This window comes from Myotis brandtii, unplaced genomic scaffold (assembly GCF_000412655.1).
Source record: "Myotis brandtii unplaced genomic scaffold, ASM41265v1 scaffold333, whole genome shotgun sequence".
NCBI lineage: Eukaryota > Metazoa > Chordata > Mammalia > Chiroptera > Vespertilionidae > Myotis > Myotis brandtii.
The window spans coordinates 845,406-862,258 of record NW_005362842.1 but is presented as its reverse complement, the minus strand read 5'-3'; the positions used below and the strand labels follow the sequence as shown (position 1 = coordinate 862,258).

General features: G+C 49.7%; 1 protein-coding gene across 4 annotated transcripts in view; it reads left to right on the top strand.

The window, feature by feature from the left end:
* Nucleotides 1-16,853, top strand: part of TOX2 (TOX high mobility group box family member 2) — a 93,070-nt gene that overhangs the window by 9,764 nt on the left and 66,453 nt on the right. For all 4 annotated transcript variants that reach the window (XM_014543729.1, XM_014543728.1, XM_014543730.1 and 1 more), the window contains exon 2: nucleotides 13,233-13,298. In XM_014543729.1, coding sequence (XP_014399215.1) covers nucleotides 13,233-13,298 — 66 coding nt within the window. The remainder of the gene's footprint in view (nucleotides 1-13,232; nucleotides 13,299-16,853) is intronic.

Below are 16,853 nucleotides of genomic sequence, written 5' to 3'. Positions count from 1 at the left end.
CCCCCAACCCCGTGCCACAGTCCCACCCGACTTACGCTCCTGTGGCTTTTAGTTAATTGTCTTTGGCAAGGATCTGTTTTGGGACTTATTCCCAACTGCTCAGATGATAGATAATTGTCAGGCACAAATACTGGCAGCGCCGGGTGACCTGAGGCTTTGGGCCGCTGACCGCTGACCACAGCTCAGCCTCTGGGGAGGAGGCTGCAAGTGGACAGCTCTGTGTCTTTGTGAGGCGGCAGGGCAAGACCGCAGGAGAGGCACAGCCTCATCGTTAGAGCCTGGGCTCTGAATCCTGACTCCGTCCAGTTCCTGACTCCATCCAGTTCCAGTTCCTGGGTTTGAATCCTGACTCCATCCACTTACTGGCTGTGTGACCTTGGGCAAGCCACTTAACCTTGTGTGTCCTCAGTTTCCTCATCTGTATAATGGGAACCTTAGGAGTGTACCTTACCTCATAGGGTTGTTGTGAGGATTACATGAGTTAATTTTTATAAATCAATTAAAAGAGCGCCTGGCTTTTGGTAAGCACTATGTAAATGTTGTCCAAATGAAAATAAATGATCATTGCTGTAGGGGATGCTATCGTAAGTCACGTAGATCTCTACGTGACTGAGATGCTCATTTTGCCAGCCGTTGACAATGTTGGCTGTGGCTGGCTCACAGCTAAGCTCTCTCTGGGTATTGCCTTTGGTAGAAGGAGGGGGTCTTGCCCAAGGTCATCAGTCACCCTCCACCAGGGCGGCCTGGATCCAATGACTGCCCACTTGGGAATGCAATGGCTTGGCTTCCTGCCTCAGTTTGGGACATCTCTGTAGAGCTGTCCCAGCTCCAGACTCAGTGAAGGCTGAGGCTTCTAATGTGAGCTTCTCACAGTTCAGCTCATCCCTCTGCCCTGTCCTCCTCACTGTCGCGCAGGCTCCCCAGTGAACTTCCTGCCTCATCTCAGCGTGTTTCCAGAGACCCTGCCCTACAACCACAGGTGACCATAGATGCTGAATGAATCTTTTAAAAAATATATATTTTTATTGATTTCAGAGAGGAAGGGAGAGGAAGAGAGAGATGGAAACATCAATGATGAAAGAGATTCATTGATCAGCTGCCTCCCGCATGCCCCCTATTGGGATCAAGCCCGAAACCCAGGCATGTGCCCTTGACTGGAATCAAACCTGGGACCCTTCATTCCGCAGACCAACGCTCCATCCACTGAGCCAAACCAGCTAGGGCTGAATGGATCTTGATATTCATGTAAAAGACACATTCCTTTCACTTGCTTGTACTTCCAGAAGCTCTTTGGGGAGTAGCCTTAGGGTTCTGCACGGTCCCTGTGCCCCATCTTTGGTTTGTGCCATTTGCGCATGATAGACGTGCCCTGGCTAGCTCGCTGTGCTCTGGAGGGGCCTGGCTGGTCTGAAGGCAGGTTGTGGAGCTCTCACTGTTCAGATGGGAAGAGGAAGGTCTAGCTCTGGAAAACCCACAAAAGTCTAAACTTACCGAACTGCCCAGGGGCCGAGAGCCTTGCCCATTCAACCCGTTCACACAAAAATGAAGAAACTGAGGCCAGAGAGAGGAAGGCCTTGTTCAAGGCCACACAGCAAACGAGTGCCTCTCTCCAACTTTGGGGGGATGGTCCTTTGGGGAAATAGTGGGATGGGGTGGTCTCAGAAGTGGACGTAGGGCAGCTGGTTACGTTGTTTTGGTCCAGCCAATGCTTTCGTAGATGGTCCCCAGCAGAGGGGCAGCCCTGTGGCCTGGGATGGGTGTCAGCAGTGGTTTCCTGGCAGGGGGCAGCATGGGAGGGAGTGGAACTGCAAGGAAAAGAAAGAGAAGGGAGGTGCAGGTGGCGTACAGAGCTGTGGAGGCCTGGACGTGTGGGGGCTTGTGATCCATGCAGCGATCCCAAGACATCTCAGAGAGGCAGAGCAGGGGCGGGTGGAAGAGGCACGGAGGCCAGCCTGGACGGTCAGGTTGGCAGGGGGCAGGCTCCCAAGCGCATTGAGTGCTGCAATAAAGAATTGGGACTTTTCCTCAGGTGGGGAGTTGGGGCTTGAAGGAGAGGGACCTGGGCGGAGCCAGAAGGGGCTTCTCTGTCGTGATCCCCACTGGCCCCTCACTGCCTGATCAAGTCTATGCTCAGCGAATAGTTGTGGAATGAATGACTGAATGACTGAATGGGAATGGAAGATTGTTCTGAGGAAAGATGGCTTCAGCTGCAGGGGAGGAGTGGGCAGGTGGGAGCAGGGAAAAGCCCTAAGGTGTTGAAGAAGCCAGCTCCAGTGGGAATGGGTTTATGGGTCAGAGCTGGGAGTGCGGGTCCCTATCCTCTCTCCTCCCCACCCCAGAGAGGCCCATTGGCACCAGCTTAGGCGAGACTCGACATACTGCAATGTGTGACACACATTGGCATCTCCTGCAGCAGAAGCTGGGTGGCGCAGGGTCATTAAAGTCACAAACCAAATCTGAAGGGGTCCTGGCCCTGCCCTTGGATGGCCTCATCCACCACGCCCTGACCCACTTTGCAGGCCCAGCTCCTGCCAGCGCAGGCAGGCCCGTTGGAACCGTTCCCCCTCAGAGCGACCAAATGAAAATGTTTGTTGAAAACAACATGTGCATAATTAAAGCTTAATGAGCACTTGTCTGTTTGGAATGTGCAATTAGATTTATAATCGGGGATGGGAGTGAGCTCCAAATGGCTTTAAATGGAACTGAGAGAGAGGATAATTTTTGCCATAAATCTGCGGTAATGTGGACAGTAGGTAGAGACACAGGCATGCCAGGAGGCCATGCTGTGCCCACTGGGCAGTCCTGCCATCCGGCCGTCTTGGCTGCAGCTGGATAATGACTTTTGCTGTGTGTCTGCCCTGGGTTGGGGCTGGAGCTCCGGTCTGCAGTCTGTGAGCTCTGTGATCGGGGCTGACTGTGGGGAGATGAGAGGTTGGTGCCAAGTCCAGCTGCTCTGGTCCCGGGGGACTTGGCCAGGCGAGGAAGCCGGCGTCATCACCATGTCACCCCTGCTCTGGGTTGTGGCTCCCTATTTTGTTCTCTGCTGTGTCCCAGTGCTTAGAACTCAATGAGCATTTGTTGAATGAGTGAATGCCTTGTACCAGACTCTTGCCTGAAACAAGTCCCTCTCCCTCTGTGGGCCTCAGTTTCCCCATGTCGATCAGGTGATTTGGATTCAGCTATTGCTGATGTGGACACTTCTCTCTCCAAGGTTCTGGGTGTGGAGCAGAGGATGGCTGGGACGGCATCTAGATCAGTTCCGTCTAGTAGAAATATACTGCAAATGGCATATGGACCTCATAATGCTCTAGTAGCCACATAAAAAAAAGGACAAAGAAATAGGTGAAATTCATTTTAATAATATATTTTAGTTAACCCCATATATCCAAAATCTTATCATTTCAGCATATATTCAATAGAAATATATCGATGCGGTATTTTGCATTCTTTTTAACACTTTTGATGTAATAAGTCTTTGAGACCGATGTATATATTACACTTACACACATCTCAGTTTGGACTGGCCACGTTCTGAGCGCTCAGCAGCCACATGTGTCTGGCGGCCACCATCCCGGACAGCGCAGGTCTAGAAGGAGCATGATGTGGTTGGATCCAGGTGGGAGGGCTCTGCCTGCTCCTCCGCAATCTGGGGACAGTGACTCCCACATCCTGGAGGAGCCTCCTGGTAGCCCTCTGCCACCGGAGCTGTAGTGATCAGTGGCGTTGACACTCTCTCAGTGTTTTTTCTTGACTAAAGCAAGTGGCACCATTCACGGAGGCCATTCTCAGCAATGGGGAGGGGTCCTGCAGTGGCCACATGCTGGGCTTGCTCAGGAGGCATGCTCCCAGCGCCTCCGGCAGGCTGTCCCCCTCACAGGTACACAGAGCCCCCCGCCCAGAGTGGTGAGGTCACCAGCTTGCAAATGGCGGGAGTGAGAAGCCAGTGTGGGCTATTGAGGGGCCAGCAGCCTGGGCTGCAGACTCAGCTTGGGCATGTCCTGGCTGTGTGGCCTTGGGCAGATGCCTAACTTCTCTGGGCCTCAGTCATCACACTGGATTATATTTCTCAACAGGCAGAATAAGGAAGTGTGTTATGTCTGACAAAGCAGGACCACCAATAAAGAGAAAACTTCTTTTTTGGGGGAAAGAAATTGATATTTGATTTTTCAGGAAGAAAGCGTGAAGTCATCATCATGGGGAAAATCAGGCCTCAGTTGGACTCTCGTATGAAGATTTTAATTTATGAATTTTATTTCAAATTATATATGGCGGGTAGAGGCATCAGAAGTCTATTATGCTTAGAACCTTAAAAGTTTGCATGAAGCCCCACACAGTTTCGTCATCTACTGAAGAGAGGCAATTATAGCACCCTGATAGGGTTGTTGTGAGGATTAAATAATAACATAAGTAATAGCTAATAATTATTAAGTGCTTCTCTGTACCAGGCAATGTTCTAAGCACTTTCTGTATATTAATGTATTTAAGCTAAAGGGTAGATATACCCATTTTCTAGATGAGGAAACTGAGACACAGTAGCTTAGCTAAAAGTCTCACAGCTTGAAAAGCCAGGGATTTAAACCCAGCCAGCCTGGCAGCATAGCCCATGTTTGTAACCGCTGTGCTATCATCCTTCCCCAGGTGCTAGTGGCCTGGAGTTAAGCACACAGGGCCTGGTCCGGGTTTGAGCCTGGGGCTCTATCCCTGTCCCATTCCATCTGTGCAGCGCCTCTCTGTCCCCCTCCCCCAACATCTTCTGGTCTTGATGCGTATCTCTGTGAGATTTCCACCTAAAACCGCACTCTCGGCAGGGCCCAGCGTGCAGCTGCACATTCGCTGCCTCTATCTTTTGAACCGTGTTTTATCTGTGCAGAATGAGTGTTCTCATGGCCCCTTGTGGGGGCTGGAGGGAGCAGTGTATGCGGCTTTGATTGTTTCCTCTGTAGATCTTCGTGAGGCTCATCTCTCCGTGTCTGTGACTGGCTGGGCTGAGGCTGTGCATCCTTGGACTTTGATCTGTGTGTCTGTGCAGAGGGGAGGGGCAGCAACTTCTACAGAACAACTGTTGCTTTCATACTTGGGGTCAAGGCCAGGTTCATAACAGACTGTGTGACTTTGGGCAAGTTCCCCAACCACCCTGAGCATCACCTTGCTCGTCTCTACAATGGCCTGGTCATGCAACCTTGGGATCTGGGAGGGCTCCAATGAGACAGCCAGTCACAGCTCTGGCCTGAGGTCTGGTATACAGTAGGTGCTCACATCAGCCTTGGATATCATGTTCCCTGCTCTTCACCTGGCCAACTCCTGGGTGTCCTTCAAGCTTCATCATGGAGCTTCCAAGCCACCTTTGTTGGATGCCTCTCCTGAAAGGCCCTCCTCCCTGTTTCTACTCCCCTGCGATAACCTCATCCTGCCATCGTCACGTTTGTCAGAGATGTCAGAGATTTGCCGTCACTCGATATCTGAAACAAGATGCTGAATTCATTGCTGCTTTGCAAAGCTAGTCCCTCCAAATCAAGCAAGAGATGATCTTTGCAGCATTTGGGGAAGCAAAGCGTCCTGGGATGGGAGACTTTCAGAAGCAGGAGGTCTGGGACTGGCTGACCCCCAGGTGTGGACACATAGCTATCGAAGTAAGACTGTTAGTGACCACTGACCAATGGGAATGGGCTTCACACAGGTTTTGTAGTTACTTGTTCTAGTATGGGGACTAGAATGGCCTGTCTTCCTTTCTCAGACTTGAAGATTTCACTCTCCCAAGCTGCTTCAAAGAACTGGAGGCTGCTCACGGGCAGGGGCTGTGTCATCACCCTGACAGTATGCCTGGGGCCAGTCCAGTGTTGGCACATAGTAAGCAGTCGCCAGATATAGTCAACAAACAATGGCAGTCGTCCCCTCTGTAACCTCACACTCCCTTTCCTTTTATTGCTTTTCAGTGCCTGAGACAAACTTTATTTATTGTAAATCCCCAGTGGTTGGGAGCATGTGACTAAGTGCATTGTAGGTACTTAGTACCTGATACAACAAGGGAACCAACTGATTTCATATTGTTCAGGTCTTAGACCAGGACCCAGGGTGGGAATGAATGAGGGGAAGACATGGGAGGGACGGGGTCAAGGTGAAAGAGCTGACCTTGAACAGGAGGTAGACACTCTACCTTTTCAGTCTAAAGGAAAAGAGGTCAGGGTGGGTGTGATATAATGTGGGGAAGGGCAGAGAGTTGGGGGAGGGGGTATTGGATGGGCTCAGTGACATAGGAGACGTGGTCCTCTGCTAGACTGAGGGAACGCGGCTGATGAGGGGATGAGAGTTTAGCACATAATAACAATAATACGTAACATTTATTAAGCACCTGTCAAAAGTAATTACCATTATTAAGCATTATGTTATAGATATTAACTCATATCTAATATCTGATAACAGATATAAAAAGCTTTATGAGGCAGGAATTAATAACTGCCATCAGTACCATGTTACAGGCAAGGAAACCAAGGCAAAGAGATGGTCACACACAGCTAATAAGTCATGGAACCAACCAATACTCTGATTCAGCAGTCAGTGGTGCTGCCCAGTATATCACACTAGACCGGGGAGTTGAATTAAGTCCAAAACTGACTTGGGATGGAAGCTTTAAGGTTGGGCCCAAGAATATGGGTTTATAGAAGCAAGCAAGACTGTTAAGGTTGGAGTGCATTGCCAGAAAAGAAAAAAACAGACCTAAAAACAGTTGGATTTCAGTGGGTTGAGGAAAGGAGGAAGAGTAGAGTGCTCCAGGCTGATGATGGGACAATGTAAAGGCGGGGTGCTGGAGGTTCCTGCGACACTGGGGATGCTGTAGGAGCTGAGACTCAGGGCCAGTTGTCATGGAGCTCCCTGGATGCCAGGGTTCATGATGTGGAGCACTGAAGGGTTTTGATCTGAGCAGCGGAGTGATTGCCAAAAGATCCCTAGTGATAGTCAGGGTGGAAGATGGATTGGGTGTTGTGGGGCAGGGGGTGGGGAGAAGCTGAGAAGAAATCTTTTGCAGGTGATTGGATCAGGAGGGTGTAGGATGGAAGGGGTCTAGAGTCACCCTGTGGCACTGTGTGGAAGGTGACCCCTTCTTTTGTGATGGGGGAACACTGGAGAATGAGCAGGTCTACACATATGTCATAAGTTCAGTGTTGGGTGTGTTGAATTTAGGATGCTCATGGACCAAATGGGGTAGATGTCCAGGGGGAAACTGTATCTTAGAATATGGAATGAACTTTGTTAAAGATGAACATTTGAGTCAGTGACATGTCATAGCCCTGAGAAACCATGACATTGTCCAGGGAAAGCATGAATAGAGTAAGGAGGAAATATCAGACCTACTTATCTACCCACAATTCATCCCACCCACCCATTCAACCCATTTCATTCACCCAGGCATCCCAGACATCTACCCAGGCACCCCCCACACACATCCCAACCATCTATTTGTTTATCTCACCCACCATCTCAGTCTTCTTCCAATCCACTTATTTCTTCATATTCACCCAGCCATTCCATCTCATCCACTAGCCACCCGTTAATCCCTCTAATTCCAACTATCCACACATCCCAACCACCCTTCTGCCTATCCATCCATTATTCCACTTACCCATCTCATCTTCTGATTCCATCTACCCAGCCGTGGTGTCATCTCTTTATCCACCTAGTGGCATCTCTCCCATTCATTCCCCAAACCATTCATCTTTCCCTCCCACCTATCTGTCCATCCATCCATCCAACCACCCATATACCTACTGACCATGCATTCACTCATTTGCTCCCATTCATTCCCCAAACCATTCATCTTTCCCTCCCTCCCATCTGTCCATTCATCCATCCAACCACCCATATACCTACTGACCATGAATTCACTCATTTTTATCAATTCCTATTATTTCCTGCCTTGTGGCAGCCACCAGCCACATGTGACTTTTGAGTACTGTGGCTACTAGAAAATTTAAAACTGCATATGTGGCTTGAGTTGTATTTCTATTTACAGTGCTGATTTATACCATCCACCACCCATCCATCTATTTATCCATCCATCCTCCTTTCCTTCCATCTATTCATCCATCCACTTACCATATTTGCTCATCCCACAGATGTTTAATTTATACCTATTATGAATAAGTGGCTCTATAGGCCATAAGAATGAGGAGACTGAGGCTTCAAGCAGTTAAGGAGCTTGCCTGACGTGGCTGAGGTAGAGCCAGCATCATTTGACTAAGATCGGGGCTTCTCACCTTTCACCTTGGCTGCCTATTTGCTCGGTTTCCTTAAAGATTAAAAAAAAAAGGATCTAGATTGGGTGGGGGCTGTTGGAATAGGGGCCCAGGAGCCCCTCTGGCCAAGGGGACTACACAGCGTGGGGAGAGAAAGCCCCCTTAGAAGCCTCTGTGAACTGGGTCCCCGGTGGCTGTCATGAAAGGGTTATCCCACACATTCGATGTTTGCAGAAATGTGGGTTCTTTCAGATTCCAAAACTCATTTCCATGACAAAACTCTTGGGAAGAGAAGATGAAGGCCTGGCTTTTGCAGAACAATCTTCCAGCTGTAATGAGGACTGAAGATGGCGATGGGAAAAGGAATTATAATTAGAATATGAAATGGGGAAAATTAATCTATTCCAGTCAGTGCTAAGAGGATGTTCTGGCGCTTCATGGAAATTCTTAGACTGATCTTTCCCTCTACATTTTTCTTTTCACGTTTTAAAGCATACAGAGGGCTGTGTGGTGTGAAAAGAGGTTTTTGACTGAGGGACTGATGAGTTGTGAGCTATGCACAGAATGTAAGTCCATGTGCATCTTTGCTTTGTATGTCTCTACCTGCTCAAGCCGTACGTGTTTGGGTGCACATCCATGTGAGTTATCTTTACACGGCTGCACATGGTGTATTTACACACACCTGGGCCTCCCCTCTTTCCCATGTGTGCATGCTGTGTATTGTGTACTCAGGCCTGTAAATGGTCTCTGATATGTGCACACTCATGCTCATGCTGTGGACACACCTGTTTGTGTTGGTTTGTGTAACCCATGAATGTGGTACATGTGTGACTAAGCGCTGTGTTGAACGCTGTGTTCTGTGTGACATGGGCCCCCACTGGTTTGTGGTGCATATGCGGTCACCATGCTTGGGCACACTGTATACGTTGTATACCTTTGTGGTCACACACACACTGAGCATTCACTGTGTGGTGGGTGTGGATGTGGTGTTGCCATCATGCCTGTGCACAGAGAGGAGGAGGTGGCCCTGCTGTGAGCACAGAGGCTGGCTTAGTGACATCTCCCTGTGACCTGTAAGTTCTTTCTTTCAGAAAGGACCCTTCAGGGGGAAGGCTGAGAGGTAAGCCAGGCCTTAGTGCCCTGGAGGCTAAGCCCTGGGAAGGCTGGGAGCCCTTGGGGTCCCCCTCTCCTCTCTTCCCCCCTTCCACCCTAGGCAGAGGTGGACAGAGGAAGGATGTCCCCCCATCTCAGGGCTCTGCTCATGGCTGCTCAGTAGCCAGGTCCCGAGCCCAGTGTGCTCCCAGCACCCATGCCAGGCACCGGGGTAACCAAATGGAGGCTGACCCAGGCCCTGCCTTGAGAACTGCCACCAGCTCCTCAGGTGCCCCTTAAAAGCAGGAAGCAGGCTTGACTCCCACATGTGGAGGAGACGCGTTGAATGAATAAGCCCACTGGAGGCAGACTCTGGTGATGTCAGGGGACCCACTGCCCGACCGCCTTCCTGCCCCCAGCACACACATCAAAATCCAGGGTCTCTCTTGCTCACATCCCCAGTGCCATTCCCCTCTGCTCACTGCAGGTAAGTCCTCCCTCCCAAACCACTAACACATCCTCCTCACACACCTAGCGTGTGCCGGGGCCGAGCTGATCATCGGTTATGCAGTGCGGGTGCAGCAAAGCCTGGCTCCTGCTGCCAAGCAGCTCCCAGCCCGGAGAGCAAGCCGAGGAGGCAAACAGACCCTCGGAAGTCCAGCCTCTCCCCACCTGCGCCATCGGGCAACTGCTTATCTCAACCCGTTTCCTCGGTTTTCAACAGGGAAGATAGCGCCTGCTGCTTTAGGTTGTTGCAGGTTTGAATGAGACCTTTGACGGAGAGTATTTTCGGTGGTGGGTACACTCGGATTTGCTGAGTGCCTGCTGTGTGCATCGAGGGAGAAAGCACGCAGGGCCCCTCCTTTCATGGTGGCCCCCTCCCGGCCAGCATTTAACAGATGGGCCACAACACAGGCCTTTGGGGTCATCATTCCCTCTTCTCCTTTGATACATATGCCCATGTTTTTAACCCATACAGCACTGTTTGATTCCTAATGTTTTATCAAATGTTTCAAGTACCTGGTTAAACTTCATCTCCCTCCATTTCCATTCTTTCTTTTAGAACATACTTATAAATTATATGTGGTTTTAAAAAAAGTTTCACTTTTATCAAAGTAATAGATAGCCCAGGTGACACCCAGGAGCTTTTGTTGAAAGCTCCCTGCCCTGCCCATTTCACAGTCCCATTCCCGATGCCAGCCTGTGGCGGGTGCTGGGACTTGGAGATGACCAGAACACTGTGCCAGCCTCGATGTTGCTCCCACACAGGGGCAGAAGACAGACGTGCAGACAGTCTATGTTGTAAGTCAGTGGAGGTGACAGCATGGCAGACCTCCTGGAGGAGGTGATCTCTGAGCAGGGCCTTGAAGCATGAGCTCTATGTCCAGTGTGTAGACGGAGCTATGCATTTGGAGTCACTGCCCGGATCCTAGGCATGACATGGCCTTTTCTTTAGCTAATTCAGCAGCCACGGAAGGATCTCTGCCTGTCCCTGTGCTGGGAAGGCATTTGGGTGTAACCACCAATTCCACTGCCTTTGATGGGAAGAATGCCCTGGTAAAGATAATGTGTTTCATCCATCCATCCATCCATCCATCCATCCATCCATCCATCCATCCACCCACCCACCCATCCATAAGCATTTATTATCTCCTGTGTGCCAGGCACTATTTTAGGTGTCTGGGAGCCTCCATTTTAGTATGTGTGTGAGGGTCCAGCTATAAGCAGTGAACTTGGTAAATTATGGAGATGCTAGAAGATAAAGTGGGCTATGGAGCAAAGAACAGGGAGGGGCAGGGCAGCAAGGGGACCTGGGGCTGGTGGTGGTGGTGGTGGTGGTGGTGGTGGTGGTGGAGGCTGGCCTCCGAGCCGGCTGTGAGGAAAGCCGCTCTGACTGAAGTGGGTCTGGATGGACTGACATCTTGTGCCTGATGGTGGGAGTGTGGACTTTCATGAGAGCTGCTTGGCAATGTCTATCAGAGTTACAAAAGCACACACAGCTGGACCCAGCGATGACACAGATGAAGCGATGGATGCATAAAACTATTCATAGAAACAACCCAATTGCCCTGTGCCCGACCAGTTCCATGTATATGTTACGTCCATCCCGTGGGGTACTAAGTACCAGAAGACAGAATTCTGTGCTGATATAAAAAACTTCCCAGCCTAGCCAGCGTGGCTCTGTGATTGAGCGTCGACCTATGAACCAGGAGGTTGCTGGTTTGATTCCCAGTCAGGGCACATGCCTGGGTTGTGGGCTTGATCCCCAGTGGGGGGCATGCAGGAGGTAGCCAATCAATGAGTCTCTCTGATCATTGATGTTTCTATCTCTCTATCCTCCCCCTTCCTCTCTCTCTAAAAAAATCAATAAAAACATATTCCAAAAATAAAAATAAGGCTTCCCAGATGTGTTGCTAGGAGAAACATAAGGTGCAAAACAGTGTGTATAATATGCTGTTATGTGTGTGAAAGAAACGACTATGAAATGTATACATGCGGGCCATCTCCGGAAGGATATAAAGGAAGCTGGTAGATGCAGCGACTGCCCCTGGAGAGAGGCAATGGATGGCTGGGAGGTGGGGTGGGAAGAGATTTTTCACTCTGTTGCCTTTTGTACTTTGGGAATTTTGAACCATGTGCCTATCACCTAAGGAATAAAATGAAATTTCCAATGAAAATGGCCAGCTGCTGTTGGTGCCCCACCCAGGCACTTCACTAGCTAGCACAGCCATCCCCCACCTGTCGTGAGCTCTGGCTGCAAATGGCTCACAGCTGGCACAGTTCTCTGGCGAGCTGTCCTTGGCCACACAGGGGCCGCCCTACTCAGAAGGCTATGCCTCCACCTGTCTGCTAGGGGCAGCCCACAGCCAGTGGAGCTACAAAAGGCCAGCCCCTCGCTTCATGCTGGGACTAACTGGATGGTGCAATTCATGTGCAGAGCTCCCCATGGGATCAGGCTGCAGCAAGTCTCCAGCGGAGACCACATCCTTTGCTTAGCTCCTTGCACTGCCCTGTCCTACCTCCCTCCTTCCCTGTACGGTTATTCCTAAAGGGTACTTCTCACAAACCACATGCATTTGAATTTTTGACTCAGGTTCTGCTTCTAGGGAACATGGTCCAAGTCACCTGTCTTAAGGGAAGGGAACTACCTGGAATTGAACCAAGTGCTCTGCTGGTGTCAGTGCAACATCCCATGAAGAGGGGACTCTCATGATCCCTGTTCAATGAATGAGGAACCTCAGAAGTTCCGTCACCAGCTCAAGGTGACACATCAGGGAAAAGGGCAGCCAGTGGCCCCAGAGCCCACGCTTCTCCCACTGCACCTGCTCCCTCTGCACAGAACTCTTACTGAATCCAGACTTGGCAGCTGCTCAGAACATAGGACTGTAGTTCCTCTACATGGTTCCTACCACAGTCCTCACTGCCTGCAGCCAGCGGTGGCCTAAGGGGCAAATGTGAGGGGGCAGAGCAACTTAGGATGGTAAGACCTGGAGGGCACATCTGGGGCAGGCTGTCATGACACCAAAGCTCTGGAGACCTCAGCCTCCCTCCATCATGTGGAATTCCAACTCTCGCTGGTAGCCTGCGGTCATTTTGGCCAAGAGAGAGATTTACATACTTCCAGAGATGGGGAGCTCAGTATCAGGCAAGGCAGGCTGCCACCTCTGTGGACAAAGTATAAAGAGCAGAAAGGTTCTCTTCACTTCGTCCTACGTGTGATGAATGATGCTCACCCTCAGGGATCTGGGGCTGTTGCTCCACCCTGGAGGGATCCCTGCTGACAGGGAAGCCTGGCCTCGGTCTTTGCTCCTTTCCCCTCCGAGCATCCAGTCCCCTGGCCTCCTCTGGCTTCTCCTGGGCCTTCCTGAGAACATTCTATTCAGAGCTTCTTCTCTCTCTGTGTTCCAGTTCGATGGTGACAGTGCCTACGTGGGGATGAGTGACGGAAACCCAGAGCTTCTATCAACCAGCCAGGTGGGTGCGCCGTCCTTTCTGAGTTGGGTGGCGGGTGTCTAGCCTTGGGCTGGCTGGAGCCAAGCTGCTCTGGGGTGGGAGGGGTACAGAGTGGGGGCACAGCCCACCACTGTCCTCTTTCAGAATAATTAAGAATATCAGTTGAATCCCCTTAGAAGGGATGATTAAACCAGGACTATAGTGTTTTCTGTAAATCACCTACCATGATTAAAAATAGGGTAAAACTCAAAATGTGTTGTCCATCTTCCCCATGCACAGAGGGGAAAGTTTTAGTAGCACTGAATAGAGATGTCACATGTTCCCTAGTGCTGCCGGACCCTTGCCACCACACAGCACCCATGGGGGCATACATTGGCGTGGAGGCGTACACCTCATGCAAAGGCACGTGGGTTTCTCCTGCTGGAATCTGACTTTCCACTGAGAGCCTGGTTTCTGAAGATTAATGTGTTTTTCAGCTGGGAGCATCCTCATACACTCTAATGCCGGGAGTTTCCTCACCGCAGGCTGGGACTCCAGGGAGGGTCCTTGCTGCAGGCTGTCTTGAGGAGCAGTAGACATTATTATTAAGCCCGTTATATAGATCAGGCAACTGAGGCTCAAGGATGTTTACTGACTCATCCTGGGAGCAGTCCAGCTGGCATTTGAACCTGCATAGCTGGGACTCAGAGCTGCACACATTACCTTGCTGTGTATGTGGAAAGCTCCATTCCCACCTCAAGGCTGCCACCAACTTGTTTCAGCCTAAATGTCATTCTTTAGAGAGCTCTTGGTGACCCCAAAATCCAAATTAGGTCCCCTCCGCATGATTCTCTCTCATGGTACCGTGTCCTTTTAACTCATGACACCTGCCACCGTTTGTGGTTCTGCTTACTTGTGTAATGACTTGGTTAACATCCGATTTCCACTCCAGACTGTGTCCTCCAAGAGGGCAGGATCTGGTCTCTCTTTTTCACTGTTGTGTCCTCCATTGCAGCACAAAGCCTGGCATATAGAAGGCACTCAAGAAAGATTTGCGTGATGAGTGAATGTGGCTCCTTCTTTTCTCTGACTTGAGTTTTCCTAACAGTGGAATGTGGTGGTTGGACTCACAAGGGTCTTTCCAAGTCTCCTGAGCCATCACTCAGAGAGTCTTCTTAACTTAGAACTTTGTAAAGAAGACACCAGGATCCCCTGAGATTGACTAAGTCCACCTGGTGGCAAGAGCCAACCTTGTGAATAGATTTGGTGATTATAATATAGACTTTTTTTCTTGTTTATTTATTCATTTATTATTATTTTTATTGCTTAAAGTATTACAAAGGGTATTACATATGTCTCCCTTTTCCCCCCGCCCTTGACAATCCCCTGGCCTCCCCTATTCGGTTGATCTCTTACCGCCCCCCCACAACCCTCCCCGGCCTTCCCGCTGTGGTTTGACAGTCTGTTGGATGCAGCTCTGCGTCTGTATCTATTTTTGTTCATAAGTTTATGATGGTCTTTATTCTCCATGAATGAGTGAGATCATGTGGTATTTTTCCTTCATTGGCTGGCTTATTTCACTTAGCATAATGCCCTCCAGTTCCATCTATAATATAGACTTCTTATAGTGTATCAGTTAGCTTTTGCTGCATAACAAGCACCCCAAAACTTAGTTTCTTAAAGCAGTAAATATTTACCTACTTCATAATTTCATGGGTTGGCAGTTTGGTTGGGTTTAGCCAGGTGGCTCTTCTGGTCATAGATAGGATCATTTAAGTGACAGCAGGAAGCTGCCAGGTCAGCTGTAAGCTGATTAGTCTGAGGGACTCACTTCTACTCAGATGGTCTCTTGTCCTCCGGCAGGCTAGCCTGAGGTTGTTCATGCAGTGGGAGAAGGGTTCCCAGAGCAGGAAGAGCAGAAGCTGCAGGATCTCTTGAAGTCTAGGTGTAGAGTGGGCACATGACTACCTTCAGTGCATTCGTTGGCTAAAGCAAGTCATAGGGCCAGTCTAAATTCAAGGAATGGGGAAATAGACTCCACCTGTTATTGGGAGGTGCTGCAAAGTATTATGGTCTTTTCACAAACTAGCACATGGGAAACCTGTGGCATGTTATTCATGCCATTTTGCTGAGGAATAATGGACTCTCTGGGACCTACAGCTCCCAGTGGCTTGGTTGGGCTCCACTGGCCTTTAGTTCTTAATGGCAAAAAATCTGTATATTTCTTTCCAGTATTTTCCCTGGAGTGCTTGCTTGAACTCACACACGACATTTGCACACAAACATGCAATCACCGTGTGTTGCCTCATCCACTGCAGGAAATGTGTTCTCCCAGCTACTGAAGGATTGACATAAACATGTGGCAAAATGAAAGTCTTGTAGCCAATAGAGGATTCAGAGGATAAACACTCTGAATGGCATAAAATGCAGTTTATAAATACAGTTAAGTACAATGTTTACCCATTTAGCAAGTGTTTATTGGGCAGCTATTATGTGCAAAGCTCTGGACATAAGCTGGAAGCCATTTCTGGGAGATGTTTGCTTCTAGAACATCCATTTTCATCATGTTGAAAACCTGCTCTTCCTGAAACCCTATCTTCTTTATTTAGAAACTGCAGCTGAGACAGAGGTTCTGACAGGATATACATCAGCCAACTGTATTCTCCTTTAAAAACTTTCAAACCAGCTCTTTTGGGCTTGAAGTTTCTTTTGCAAATTCATGTTCCATTGTTTGGCTTTTGCAAGTCTCCACAAAATTCCTGCATAGCAGCTTTAGCGTTTACATATGATCACTTTTTCCTCCTCCCTGGAGCTTGCATTTCTTTTGTACTAGACTTGCCTGGGTGGTCTGAGACCTGCTGCTGTTCTCAGGCATGGTTTCTGGCCCGTCAGCATCTTCTGGGGGTGGAGGGCCTGGTAGAGATCAGCTCTTCCCCAGTTGGGAGCAGAGCCGGCAGGAGTTACAGGGGTTCCTAGTTCCTGGTTATGTGACCTGGGAGGCGTAGAAAGAGGAAAGGAACTGTCCTGGGATCTCAGCAGGCCTGCACTCAAATCCCAGGTCTTCCACAGCCCAGCCAGGAGCCCTCACGTAAGTTATGCCAGCTTCCTGTCCAGTGGGAAGAGTACCACCCGCCCCGAGGCTGTTGTGAGAGGTCCATGAGGTATGTGTTGTGAATTCTGTTGTGCCTCCCAGTTTCCCTTCACCAGGCCAGGGCAGCTCTTCCCAGCTGCCCCCTCTCTGGAGAATTGGCCTCTGCTGAGTGGGAGCCATGAGCCGAGGGGCTGTGGGGAGACCTGGCCCCTTGTCTCAAGGGGAGGCCAACTCTATAACTCTGCCAGAACGTCCTCGCTCAGCTCCTTCCTGCCCCATACTGCTTCTCTCCCTTCCTTTCTTCCGAGTCACTTCTCAGTAAGTCACGGTCTCAGCAATTCCCATCTCAGGTTCAGCGTCAAGGAAATCTAACTACGACAGTATGTAAAGTACCTGTGTTCCATAAAACTAGTGAGGACTTTTTTTTGCATTTTATTTTATTGTTTAAAGTATTACAAATAGTAGTACATATGTCTTCTTTTTTTTCCCCATTGACCTTCCCCCGG